At 35.0% G+C, this 13,395-nt stretch overlaps 1 protein-coding gene across 3 annotated transcripts in view; it reads right to left on the minus strand.

The window, feature by feature from the left end:
• Positions 1-13,395, minus strand: part of HPSE2 (heparanase 2 (inactive)) — a 662,760-nt gene that overhangs the window by 231,947 nt on the left and 417,418 nt on the right. For all 3 annotated transcript variants that reach the window (XM_032432603.1, XM_032432602.1, XM_032432601.1), the window contains one exon: positions 3,925-4,096. In XM_032432603.1, coding sequence (XP_032288494.1) covers positions 3,925-4,096 — 172 coding nt within the window. The remainder of the gene's footprint in view (positions 1-3,924; positions 4,097-13,395) is intronic.

Genomic DNA, 13,395 nt, shown 5'->3' on the forward strand with positions numbered 1-13,395 from the left:
ATAAATAAATAAAATCTTTAAAAAAAAAAATCACTGACTAAAAATGGCCAGTTCACAAATAAGGAAATGAAAATAATAAAACAAGCATTTTATTAAGTACTTCCCATATGCTAGTCCTGAAGAAATAAACATGAAGATTCTATCTCTGTCCTAGTGGAGTTATATCCTAATTGGGAAGATAATTCTGTTTAGTCCTGTAACTACCTAAGTAAAAAAGCTTAAAATTGGTTCTCTGAAACTAAAGCTAATCATTATGATTTATATAAATCACTATAATTTATTTAAATCACTATACAATGATTTACAATGCTTCACAATCACATTTGTGCATACTGTGTTCAGATCAGATGAATTTAGAACCATCGGTTGAATAAGACCGTATTCATTCAATAAGCATTTATAAGACACCTACTATATTCTAAATGAATAAAACATAGACTAGGTCCTGGTCCCAGGCCACAGTCTATCAGGGAAGGCAGATATGTAAATAAATAATTTATCATCAATTTGATAAGTGCTAGAGAAAAAAATAAACAAAATGCTATTAATAAGGACAGAGGAGGTGATAAAAAATCTTGCCTGAGGATGTCAGAGAAGACTTGTTGAAAAGAGGACAAATGAGAGGAGAGTGTATTCCAAAGAAAATGACACAAACTAAAAAGGGGCAAAGGTAAAAAGTGTATAGTGTCTTTCAAAATTTACACATACTTTGATGTAGCTAAGGGCAGGTGGTGCACAGGGGTATAGCTGATTACTAGCTGCAAAGTGAGGCAGGTACTGGACCCTACAGGCCAGGGGTGCACATGAAAGCATTTGGACTTCAAGCAAGAGTGATTTGACCACATGTTGTATTTTTTAAAAAAACTACCCAGAAAATCTTGGGGTGCCTCGGTGGCTCAGTTGTTAAGCGTCTGCCTTCGGCTCAGGTCATGATCCCAGGGTCCTGGGGTCGAGCCCCGCATCGGGCTCCCTGCACGGCGGGAGGCCTGCTTCTCCCTCTCCCACTCCCCCTGCTTGTGTTCCCTCTCTCGCTGTGTCTCTCTCTGTCAAATAAATAAATAAAATCTTTAAAAAAAAAAAACCTACTCAGAAAATCTATATGGAGAAATTATTAGAGTCTGAGACTAGATATAGAGAAACCATCCAGGAGGAAGAAAGGTTTAAAATAAAAATGAAAAGAAGATGGGATGTGAGTGATACTAAGAATTCAGAAATAACAGAACTTAATAACTAACTAATGGACTATGTGAACAAAGGAGAGGAATGAAAGTAAAATGGCCTCCTGGTCTGTACCTCAGGCAAAATGGTTATAGTGTCATTAACCAAACCTGGGATGGGAGAAAGGAGACAACATAAGGTTTTAGAAAATGTTCAGTTCTCTTCATAGTTAACAGAATTCAAATTTAAACATCCATGAGGCACAGTCTTGCATTAATTAAAATAGAGTAAATTAATAAAAATATAATCACCACTGTGGGGTACTGGGGGAAAAGGTATACTAATACATTGCTGCCCTACAACCTGGTGAAGTCGTTCTGAAAAGAAATTTGGCAACAAATATAAAAGCCATAAAAATTATCATGTTCTTTGACCCAGAAACACAACTTTTTGGAATGTAGCCCAAGGATATAATTCAAAAGAAATAAAAAACCTATTTGTATAAAGATGTTTATAGCTGTGCTATATATTACAGACAAAAACTGGAAACAGCCCAAATGCCCAACAGTGAGGGAATGTTTAAGCAGACTTTGGTACATTAATGCAATGGGGTATTTTATTGCTATTAAGAATGACAAATATGAGAACTATGTAGAAATAAAAAAGGGCAATATAAAGCAATGAGTAAAAAATGCAGAACTCAAAATGATGCATATAGAATGATCATAACTATGTAAAATGATATCTGTATTACCAGGAGTATTGGAAAAGACTACAGAGTTGGTAATTTAGAGTGCTGACATTTTTGTTATTGTTGGTTGAGTTGCTGGGAACGTTTATGTGTTTCAAGTTATAATTCACTGTATATTTAGTACATACACATTAAGAAAGATATATCTCCACTTTTTTCTGGCACATAAAATTTTTAAAAGTGCTCATCTGTACCTTTCCTTTCCGTAAGTGATTTTCTCTAATCTCTTGAGTCCTATTAATTTTTGGGTGTATGGGGAGGTGGACTCCATCCATACTCCATGACCTTCTAACTCAATCAAATCCCACCCCTTATGGTCATTCATAGCACCATGTACCTTTCCTTGGTATTGTCTTAGTTTTAAGATCAGTTAATTAATGTTTACATCTCCCCTACCATATTGTATGCTCCATGAGGGTAGAGAAAGTATCTGTTTTTGTTTATTATTATATTAGTTCCTAATGTAATACCCAGAACATTGCAGTTACTCAAGAAACATTTGCAGGGTGAATGAATGATTGACCCTGTAGGTCATGTTACTGAGAGGGCATTGTCAGTTCCATGAAAATACACTGATCAAACCATTAAAGAAAAAGGACAATCCAAAAGAATAGCTACATGGATTAAAATGATAGTTATTGGCCTTGCTTTATTATGTATTATGAATTATGAATAAAGTTCTATACATGTGGTTCTTATCCCTTAATTGTAACACATAAAATGAAATCAATCTCTCCATCTCCATCACACACACACACACACACACAGTAATTTCAAAGTTCAGTTAAAGCATGCAAAAGGAAACCAAGAGCTGCATTTGTGGGTAGGGACCAAGGTCATGAAATTGCTGTGTAAAAAAAAGGGAAAGTTGCTCCTGAAAGAAATGGGGAGAAAAGAAAAGGGTGGGGGAAAGGACAGGAGCTGAACTAAGGGCTTAGGAATTCTTTGTAAAAAGGAAAATGCCTAAAATTAAATTTCGGGTAGTTAATGTTGTTACAGTGCAAATCCATGTGCCTTCCCAAACCTTCAGTGATGTCTGCTATGTTCATTACCTTAGATCAAGACTAAGCCACCCTAAAAGGGAGGACAGAGTTATAAGAGCCATCAAGCCACAAGGGCCATCTTGGAGGTTGGCCAAAAGTTTCTCTCCTCTGATAATCAATATTTATCTAACCTCATTTGGAATGTATACCTCACTGGAAAATGTCTTACTCATCTTTCAATTTTCAGGAATAACCATACCTATTCCAGAGTATGACAGGATTGCACATGACAGGTGTGTCTTGGTGCATACTCTGTGCTCCCAGGGAACTCCTGACTCCAACTTCATAGTTCCCACCCTTTCTGCTCCAGTCACATCTCCACTTTAGGTCTTGGATCAACATATAGCTTCAGCCTTCCTCATACCATTCCCTCACACATGCCTTCTGACTCTGTATAACTGAATCTAACCTGCATGGATTCAATCTGGGCTGGCCTACCAACACTATTTAACATAGTGCCTCATCCATAACCAGTGCTTAAAAAAGATTATTAGATTCAGTCAAAATTAATTAAATGTGGTAATAATTCTAATGCTTTAATCTACAAGTAGCAGTAGTGTTTCTCAACTTTTTAATCCAGCTATACTGGCCAGGGTTTTGTCAAGCTTTACTTTCTAGAAATGGTCATAAGAATAGAGTAATAATATTTTGACTTTTAAAAAATATAAAATGCGATGAAATGCTATAATATTAAATGTGCTTTTTAAAACAATGTAATCCCTTCCAACCTGCCCAGGAGATTGTGATATCCTTCCCCAATTTCACCACCTTCTGCTGACTATGGAAGGCCTGGAGAGATGCAAAGCTCTTCTGCTGTTTGATGGAGAATCACTGATTTAGAACTGGGGAAGTCACTATGAAAAAAGTCTCTCCATCCTTCTTAAGACCACAAATAACCAGGAAAAATATAAATACATTAATTCATTACATTTATGAATAGTCTTATAAGAACTGCTAAAAAATATGACCTACCCATCTAGGAGGGTGATGACGTTCTTCCTGGGTCTCCCAATATTAGGGCCATACAAGCTGGCTCTGGAGTAAATCCGGATGGGTTGCAACAGGCTCTTCAGCTGGATGTAATCCTTTCCCAACTGGCTGCCATTTACCGCCCGGCCATGCATGGTTCTATAGTTATTTGGCTCTAGATTAAAAGCAGACATGCAAGTCAGAGTTGAGAAGGGTAAGGCTCTGCCAACCCTTTCCTGTCCACAGATCTTTCTGCCTTTTTCCTAACAATGTGAATAAAATAACCAAAAAGAGAGTGTAAGCTAGTTTAACTTGAGGAACCATCATAACAAAAAGTTAAGGGCCATTTTAGCATTCTACTCATTTTCAAACTAATCTTCACATAAGATCACCTAATCCACAAGAGAGAGACCATGCTGATTTTTGGGTGATACTTCATAATCAATGGTCTACTGGGCTGAATAGTGTCTCCCAAAGTTCATGTCTACCTGTAACTTCAGAATGTGACCTTATTTGGAAATAGAGTCTTTGAAGATGTAGTTAAGATGAGGTCATATGGGATTAGGGTGTGCCCTAAATTCAGTGCCTGGTGTCTTTATAAAAAAAACGAATGGAGAGGGAGATTCAGGTACACAGACACACTGGGAAGAGGGCCATGTGTCGACAGAGGCAAAGATTGGAAGAATGCTGCTATGCCAAGGATTGCTGGCAGCAGCTACTAAAAGCTGAGAAAGAGGCATGGAATAGATCCTCCCTCAGAGCCTCCAGAAGGAATCAACACTGGCAATGCTCTGATTTCAGGCTTCTGGTTCCCTGAACTGTGAGAGAATACATTTCTGTTGTTTTACACCACTGAGCTTATGGTAATTTGTTATGAACAGGCTTAGGAAACTGATACAAATGGTAAGAAAGGAAAGTTTTATAAAGATGGCCATTGTATCAAAAAGAAAAATCTTAATGTTTAATAACAAAGTGGCTGGGTGAAATAATTTAGAGCACAACACCCTCCCTCAGTTTCTATTAACTTGGTAGTTCTAAAAGGGCTAGGAAAGTCCTAAAAACCAGCAACTCCACTGCTGGAGGGAGCTAACTTGATTTGGAATTAAGCACATGCTCCAGGTAGGGCAGATACCTTGGCTACCTTGAGGTTTTGTAGTGTCAAGAAATTGACCAGCAGACCTGCAAGAAATTTAACAGGGAGATTTGGGGAATAAGACAGACACAGTGGGCCTTGATAAGCTCACACATACGACACGCTTTCACCACTGTGTCTCCTGACTTAAAAATAGTTTATGTGGAGTTAATGTTACTCCCTTCACCATATTCTACATGGTTTCCTCAATGTAAAATGTCCAGCACATGCAGGACCATATCTCCATATGTGACCAGACCCACTAATTAAATATAAGTAACTCAGCTACTCCACTCTCAGCTGGACAGCCCCACTCTTGCAGATCTGTAATTTAAATGCATACCCCTTGTCGTCTGGAAGGCTGTGTATGCTCAGGAGAGACTGGAGAGGGCACTAACTATCCATGTACTCGTAGATGAATGTGAAACCTAGCACATTTATAAAGGAGACAATGAGAAGGCATGCCAGAAAAGAAAAGCCAGTGAGAATTATAAACTGTTTAAATTTGGAATCTGTTCTCCAACTCACACACAGATCCACTGGCAAAGGATGGAAGCCTTACTGGTGCAAAGTAAGCACAGCCTCTAATCAATCATTGTCTAACATTAAGCTATGCTGACTCAGGGACAACCTCTAGGAAGCTGGCCTTAAGAAATGATTAAAAAATAGAAAAACTTAAGATATATCAGCATCTACACAATGCAAGAGAGACAGACTCTACAGAATTATTCCATGTAAGTCACTAAACAAACAAACAAAAAAGAAACAAAAAAAACAGCCTCTGGGATAGAGGATTCAGAATCCAGAGTTGTTCCAACATATTACCTAAAATGTAAATTTTCAACAACAACAAAAATTACAACATGCAAAGAAATAGGATAGTGTGACCCATAAGCAAGTAAAAAAGCAGTCAACAGAAACTTTCTCCTAAGGGACCCAAATGTTAGACTTCATGGGCAAGGAATTCAAAACTACTATTATAAATATGTTCAAAGAGAGAACAGGAACAATAAAAAATTAAAGGAAAATATGATTGTATTGACCAATCAAATATAAATGAAGAGACAGAAATTATAAAAAATTATCAAATGGAAATTTTGGAACTGAAATGATTTTCACATACAGAGGAACACAAGGAAATTATCAGCTGAATTTTTACCAGAAATAATGCAGGCCAGAAGACTATAGGAGGACATATTCAAAATGCTAAATAAAAAAAATGTCAGCCAAGAATTCTATATGTAGCAATCTATCCTTCAAAACTGAAAGCAAAATTTAAACCTTAACCAGAAAAACAAAGGAAAGAATTTGTTGTGAGAAAATCTGCCTTACAAGGAATGAGAAATGAAGTCTTTCAGTTTGAAAGGAAATGACACCAGATGGTGACTCAAAATGGCACAAAGAAATAGAGAACACCAGTAACGGCAGTTGCATAGGTAAATATAAAAGACAGTTGAAAATATTCATTACTCTTTTCTTAACTAATTTAAATAACAGTTACATAAAACAAAAATTACAAAACTGTATTGTCAGGCTTATGACATATGAAAACGTAATGTTTAGAATAATAATGGCATGAAGGAGGGGAAAATTGAGTTCTATCGGAGCAAAGTTTCTATAGTTACCTGGAATTAAGTTAGTATTATTCTAAAGTAGATTGTAATGAGTTCATATGTATTACAATAAGAAACTACTATGAAAATAAGTAAAACAAAATAAAAACAAAGAAATTAAAGTAATACCTTAGACAATATCTCTTCTGCATAAAAAAGTAGTACAGGAGAAACAGAGGAACAAAAAAATGAAATAAATGGAAAATAGCAAGATGGCAGATATAAATTCAACCATATCAACAATTACATTAAATGTAAATGGATTGAACACTCCAGTTAAAAGCAGAAATTGTCAGGTTGAATAAAAATCTAAGATCCAACTAAAGAGACAGACTTTAAACTAAAAGATACAAATAGGTTGAAAGTAAAAGGATGAAGAAGATATGCCATGCAAACAGTAACCATAAGAGAGCTGGAATGACTATAGTAATATCAAACAAAATAGACTTTTTAAGACAACAATGTTTAAGACAACAATGTTACTAGAGATAATGTGGGGCATTTTATAATGATAAAAGGGTCAATTTGTTGGGAAGATATAACAATTACAAACATAGACATACCAACAACAGAATACCAAAATACATGAAGCAAAATTAAAGACAAAAATAGAAAAGCCAGCAATAATAGGAGACTTCAATACCACATTCTCAGTAATCAATAGAACAACCAGACAGAAAATTAGCACTGATACAGAAACATGAATAACACTATCAGCCAACTTGACCTGACTGATATCTGTACAGTACTCCACCCAACAACAGTAGGATACTCATTTTTTTTAGTGCATATAGAACGTCCTTCAGGACAGACCATATGGTAAGCTATAAAACAAGTCTCATCTATTTAAAAGGATTAAATCATATAATGTATGCCCTGACCACAACAGAATTAAAATAGAATTCAACAGAAAGAAATTTGAGAAATCTATAAATATTTGGAAGTTAAACAAATAATCCATGAGTCAAAGAAGAAATCACAAGGGGAATTAGAAAATATTTTTAATGAAATGAAAATGAAAATATAATGTGTAAAAACATATGGGATGACACCAAAGGCACAATCCCTGAAAGAAATAATTGATGAGCTGTACTTCATTAAAATTAAAAACATTTGCTCTGCAAAACACAATGTTATGAGAATGAGAAGACAAGTCACAAACTGGGAGAAAATACTTGCAAAAGACACATCTGATAAACGACTGTTATCCAAAATATACAAAGAACTCTTAAAGTTTGGAAACAAACCACCTGATTTAAAAATGGGACAAAGTCTTCAATAGACACCTCACCAAAGGAGATACACTGATGGCAAATAAAAATATGAAAAGATAAGCAAAATGGAAATATGTTCCACATATGTCATCAGGGAAAGGCAAATTAAAACACAATTAAGGGCACCTGGGTGGCTCAGATGGTCGGCCATCTGCCTTCAGCTCAGATCATGATCCCCGGGTCCTGGGATCGAGTCCCACACTGGGCTCCCTGCTCAGAGAGCAGTCTGCTTCTCCCTCTGCCCCTCCCCCTTGCTCGTGCTCTCTGTCTTGCTTGCTCGCTCTCTGTCTCTCAAGTAAATAAATTTTTAAAAATCTTAAAATAAAAAAAATAATTAAAAAACAACAATTAAATACCACTACATGCCTATTCGAATGGTCAAAATTTGTTAACACTGACAGCACTAAACACTAGGCAGAATGTGGAGAAACAGGAATGCTCATTCATTGCTGGCAGGAATGAAAAATGATATGGTCACTTTGGAAGAGTTTGGTGGTTTCTTACAAAACAAAATATATTCTTACTATATGATGCAGCAATTGTGCTCCTTGTTATTTATGCAAAGGAGTTGAAATTTTATGTCTTCACTTTTGTCTACACATGAATTTAAAGCAGCTGTATTCATAATTGCCACAACTTAGAAGAATGAATATGTCCTTCTGTAGATGAATGGATAAATGAACTGTGATACATCTACACAATGGAATATTATTCAGCATTAAAAAGAAATGAGGTAACAGCCATGAAAAGATATGGAAGAACCTTAAATGCATAACATTAAGTGAAAGAAGCCAATCTGAAAAGGCCACATACTGTATAATTCCAACTATTTGACATTCTAGGAAAAACAAAATTAGGGACAGAGTGAAAAGAGTAATGGCTGGCAAAGTTCAGGGACAGGAAGGAGGGATAAACAGATGGATCATAGAGGATTTTTAGGACAGTAAAGACACTTTTATGACAACATAATGCTGGATATATGTCATTGTACATTTATCCAAATCCAAAGTATATTCACACTAAAGTGAACCATAATGTAAATTACAAACATAGGGTGATTATGATGTATTATTGTAGGTTCACCAATTGTAAAAAATGCACCATTGTGGTGGGGGATGCTGACAGGGGGGTGGGCTATGCATGTATCAGGGCGGGGAATATATGGGAAATGTCTACCTTTCTTTCAATTTTGCTCTAAACCTAAAACTGCTCCCCCCCAAAAAAGTGTTAAAAAAGTGTAGAGACACAAAGAGACAGTAGGGATGCACAGAGAGAAGGCCATGTGAGAACATAGTGAGAGGCTGGACATCTGCAAACTAAGAAGAGAAGCTTCAGAAGAAACCAGATCTGCTGATACCGGCTGATCCTAGACTTTGGGCTTCCAGAACAGTGAGAAATTAAATTTTTGTTGTCTAGAAGAAAAAAAAAGACTCCTATATTAGAAAAGAAGAAAGATCTCAAATTAATAATCTAAGCTTCTAACTTAAAAAAAAGCAGAAAAAGAAGAGAAAACTAAACCCAAAGCAAGAAGGAATGAAATAAAAAAAATTAGAGTGGAAATTAATGATATTTAAAAAACAGAGAAAACCAATAAAAGCAAAAGTTGGTTCTTTGAAAAGATCAACAAAACACATACCATTAGCTAAACTGACCAAGAAACAAAAGAAAGAAGTCACAGATTACCGAAATTAGGAATGAAAGAAGGAACAACACTAAGGACCTCACAGTAATTAAGAAGATAAGGGACTACTATGAACAACTTTATGCCATTAATTTAGACAACTTAGATAAAATGAAAGATTTTCAAGAAAGATACAAGTTATTAAAACCAACTCAAAAAGAAATAGAAAATCTGTATAGGCTTATAACAACAAAACACATTGAATTAATCATTAAGAATATTTCCACAAAGAAAGCCCAGACCTAGATGGATTAATTGGTGAATTCTAACAAATATTTGAGGAAGAAATAATACCAAACCAATCCTTCATAAACTCTTCCAGAAAATGGAGGAAGAGGGAACACTTCTCAATTCATTTTATGAGGCCAATATTCCCCCGATACCAAAGTCAGACAAAGACATTACAAGAAAAGAAAATTACAGATGAATATTCCTCATAAATATAGATTCAAAAATCCCCAACAAAATAGTTACAGACTGAATCCAGTAGTATATAAGAAGTATTACAATACAATGGCCAAGGGGGATATATACCAGGAATGCAAGACTGATTTAATATCAAAAATCCAACTAATGTAAAATATCATATTAATGGAAGACCAAAAACACAGTATCATCTCAATAGGTGCAAAAAAAGAGGCATTTGGCAAAATCCAACACTTATTCCTGATAAATATTCTCAACAACTATGAATAGAAGGGAAATTCTTCAATCTGATAAACAGTACCTGAGAAAAACCTATATATTTAATGATGTAATACTGAATTCTTAATGGTAAAACGTCATACTTAATAGTGAAATATTTAATGTTTTCCCCCTAAGACTGTGAACAAGCAGGAATGTGTATTCTTGCCACTTACATTCAACATTTGTGTTAGAGGTTCTAGCCAGTGTAGTCAGACAAGGAAAGAAATAAAAAGTATCTAAATTGGATAGAAAGAAGTAAAACAGTCTTTATTCTCAGACAACATATCCTGTAGATAGAAAACCCTAAACAACTCACACACATGGGGTGAAAAAACACAAAATCTACAAAACACGTTCAGCAAGTCTGGAGGATAAAAGATCAATATATAAAATCAATTGTATTTCTAAATACCATCAATGCACAATACATAAATGAAATTAAGAAAATAATTCCATTAATAATTGCATGAAAAAGAAAAAAATATTTAAGATTAAATTTCACAAAAAAGTGCAAAATTTGTACACTAAACTACAAAACATTGCTGAAATTAAAAATTGAATAAATGGGGAGATAATGTATGTTCGTGGACATACTCAGTATTCTTAAGATGGCAATTCTCCCCAAAATAATCTATAGATTCAATGCTATCTCTATTAAAATTCCAGCAGGCTTTGTTGAGGAAATTAAAAAGCTGTGTGGAAATGCAAGCACCTAGGATAGCCAAAACAATTTTATTTTATTATTTTTTAAAGATTTTATTTATTTATTTGAGACAGAGAGAGAGACTGTGAGCACACAAGCTGGGGGGAGAGGCAGAGGGAGAGGGAGAAGCAGGCTCCCTGCTGAGCAAGGAGGCTGATGCAGGGCTCTATCCCAAGACCCTGGGATTGGGGCCTGAGGTGAAGGCAGCCGCTTAACTGACTGAGCCACCCAGGCACCCCAGCCAAAACAATTTTTTAAAAATAACAAAGTTGGAGGATTTATACTTCCCATTTTCAAAACTCATTACAAAGCTATTGTAATCGAGACAATGTAGTGCTAGTATAAGGACGGACATACCGATCAGTGGAACAGAATTAGGAGTCGAGAAATAAATCCATTTTTGGTTGATTTTTGACAACAGTGTTAATAGAATACAATAGGGAAAGAATAGTCTTTTAAGTAGTGTTGGGACAACTTGATATCTACATGCAAAAGATGAATTTTTAGACTCTAGCTTCCTAACATACTCAAAATTAACTTGTAATGGATCTTATACCTAAACGTGAAAGCAAAAACTATAAAACTTTTAGAATATAGAAAAAAAACACTTTGTGGTTTGGGGTTAGGCAAAGAGATGATACCAAAAGTATGATCTATAAAATGAAAAACTGACAAATTGAACTTTATCAAAATTCAAAACTTCTGTACTTCAAAAGATGCCATAAAAAAAGTATAAAGAGAAGTTACAGACCAGGGAAAATATGTGCACATCATATATTTGATGAAGACCTCGTATTCAGAATATATTTAAAACTTTTACAACTCAGTAATAAAGTAACTCAATTAAAAGGGCAGAAGATTTGAGTAGACATTTCACCAAAATAGATGTAAGAATGTCTGATAAGCACATGAAAAGACACTCAACATCATTTATCATTAGGGAAGTGCTAATTAAAGCCATATTAAGATACTACTTCAAACTCACTAGAATGGTTATAATCGGGCAGACATTGACAAGTGTTTCCAAAGATGGAGAAAAACTAAAACCCTTATACATTTCTAGTGAAAATGTAAAATGGTAGAGCTACTTAGGAAAATATTTGGCAGTGGTTAAAAAATAAACATAAACTTACAATATGAATTAGCAACCCTCCTCCCCTCCTAGGTATGTTCCTAGGAGAAATAAAAGCATATATCCACACAAAGACTTATATGTGAAAGTTTATAGCAGCATTATTTATCAAAGCCCAAAAGCAGAAACAATCCAGATGTCCATTATCTGGTAAATGGAAAAGCAAAATGGGATATACAGCCATACACTGGAATACTATTCAGGAATGAGCTACTTTTACTTGCTACAATATGGATAAACTTCAAAAACATGCTAGGTGAAAGAAGTCAGATGCAAAAGACTATTATATGATCCAATTATATGAAATGTCCATAAAAGACAAATCTATAGATAGGAAACAGATTAGGGTTTGCTGAGATAGGACATGGTTACAGGGATTGATGGCAAATGGGCATGAGGGATCTTTTTGGAGTTATGGAAATGTTCTAAAATTGGACTTCAGAGATGTTTGTTCAAGTATATAAATTTGATAACTGAATTGCAAAATGAAGAGGAAGGAAGGGAGAGTGAGAGGGTGAGAAAGGGGAAAGGAGAAAGGGAGAGAGGAGGACAGGAGGGACTGAAGGCAGGGGTACATTAATTCATTGTTAGAAAACAATAGGATCAAGTTGAATACTTCAATTTGAATTACTAAAGGACAAAAATGTATGAGAGAACATAATGATGAACTGTCTTCAATCCTATTTATTATCTATCTTCTCTACTAGAATGTAGGCAGGGATATTTATCTGTTATTTACTCTTATATCTCTCAAAACAACCATAGTACCTTTGTACATATTAGGCAGTCAATAAATATTTGTTGAATGAAAGTTGAAGAAAGTGAAGAAAGCCAATTAGTTTTAATACCATTAAAAAAAAACCTCATAGGGTAGTAAAAAAAAGTGCCTCCTTTTCTGTTAGAAGTCCCAAGTTCCTGACATAGATTTAGCATTTACTGCTGTCTTTAGCAATTCTCTTTACCTTTTTCAATGTATTTCCTCACCTGCATAATATTTCCTTTATTAGGCTCTTCATTTAGCACTTTAAGGTCCAAATAGAAGAGTATTTGGACTTCCTATGTAAACTAAATACTATGTAAATATAGGATGACAATATTGTTGACAATTAACAAATAAACCTCCTAAGGAGGAAAATTGAAGGTTTTTGTCACCAACCGGTGGCAGAAAATATGCACTGTATGCCCTTTAAAATAGAAAAGACAAACAGTACTTTTTTTTTAGTAACAGCAGTATTGAGATATAATTTACATC

This window comes from Phoca vitulina, unplaced genomic scaffold, assembly GCF_004348235.1.
Source record: "Phoca vitulina isolate PV1807 unplaced genomic scaffold, GSC_HSeal_1.0 scaffold48, whole genome shotgun sequence".
NCBI lineage: Eukaryota > Metazoa > Chordata > Mammalia > Carnivora > Phocidae > Phoca > Phoca vitulina.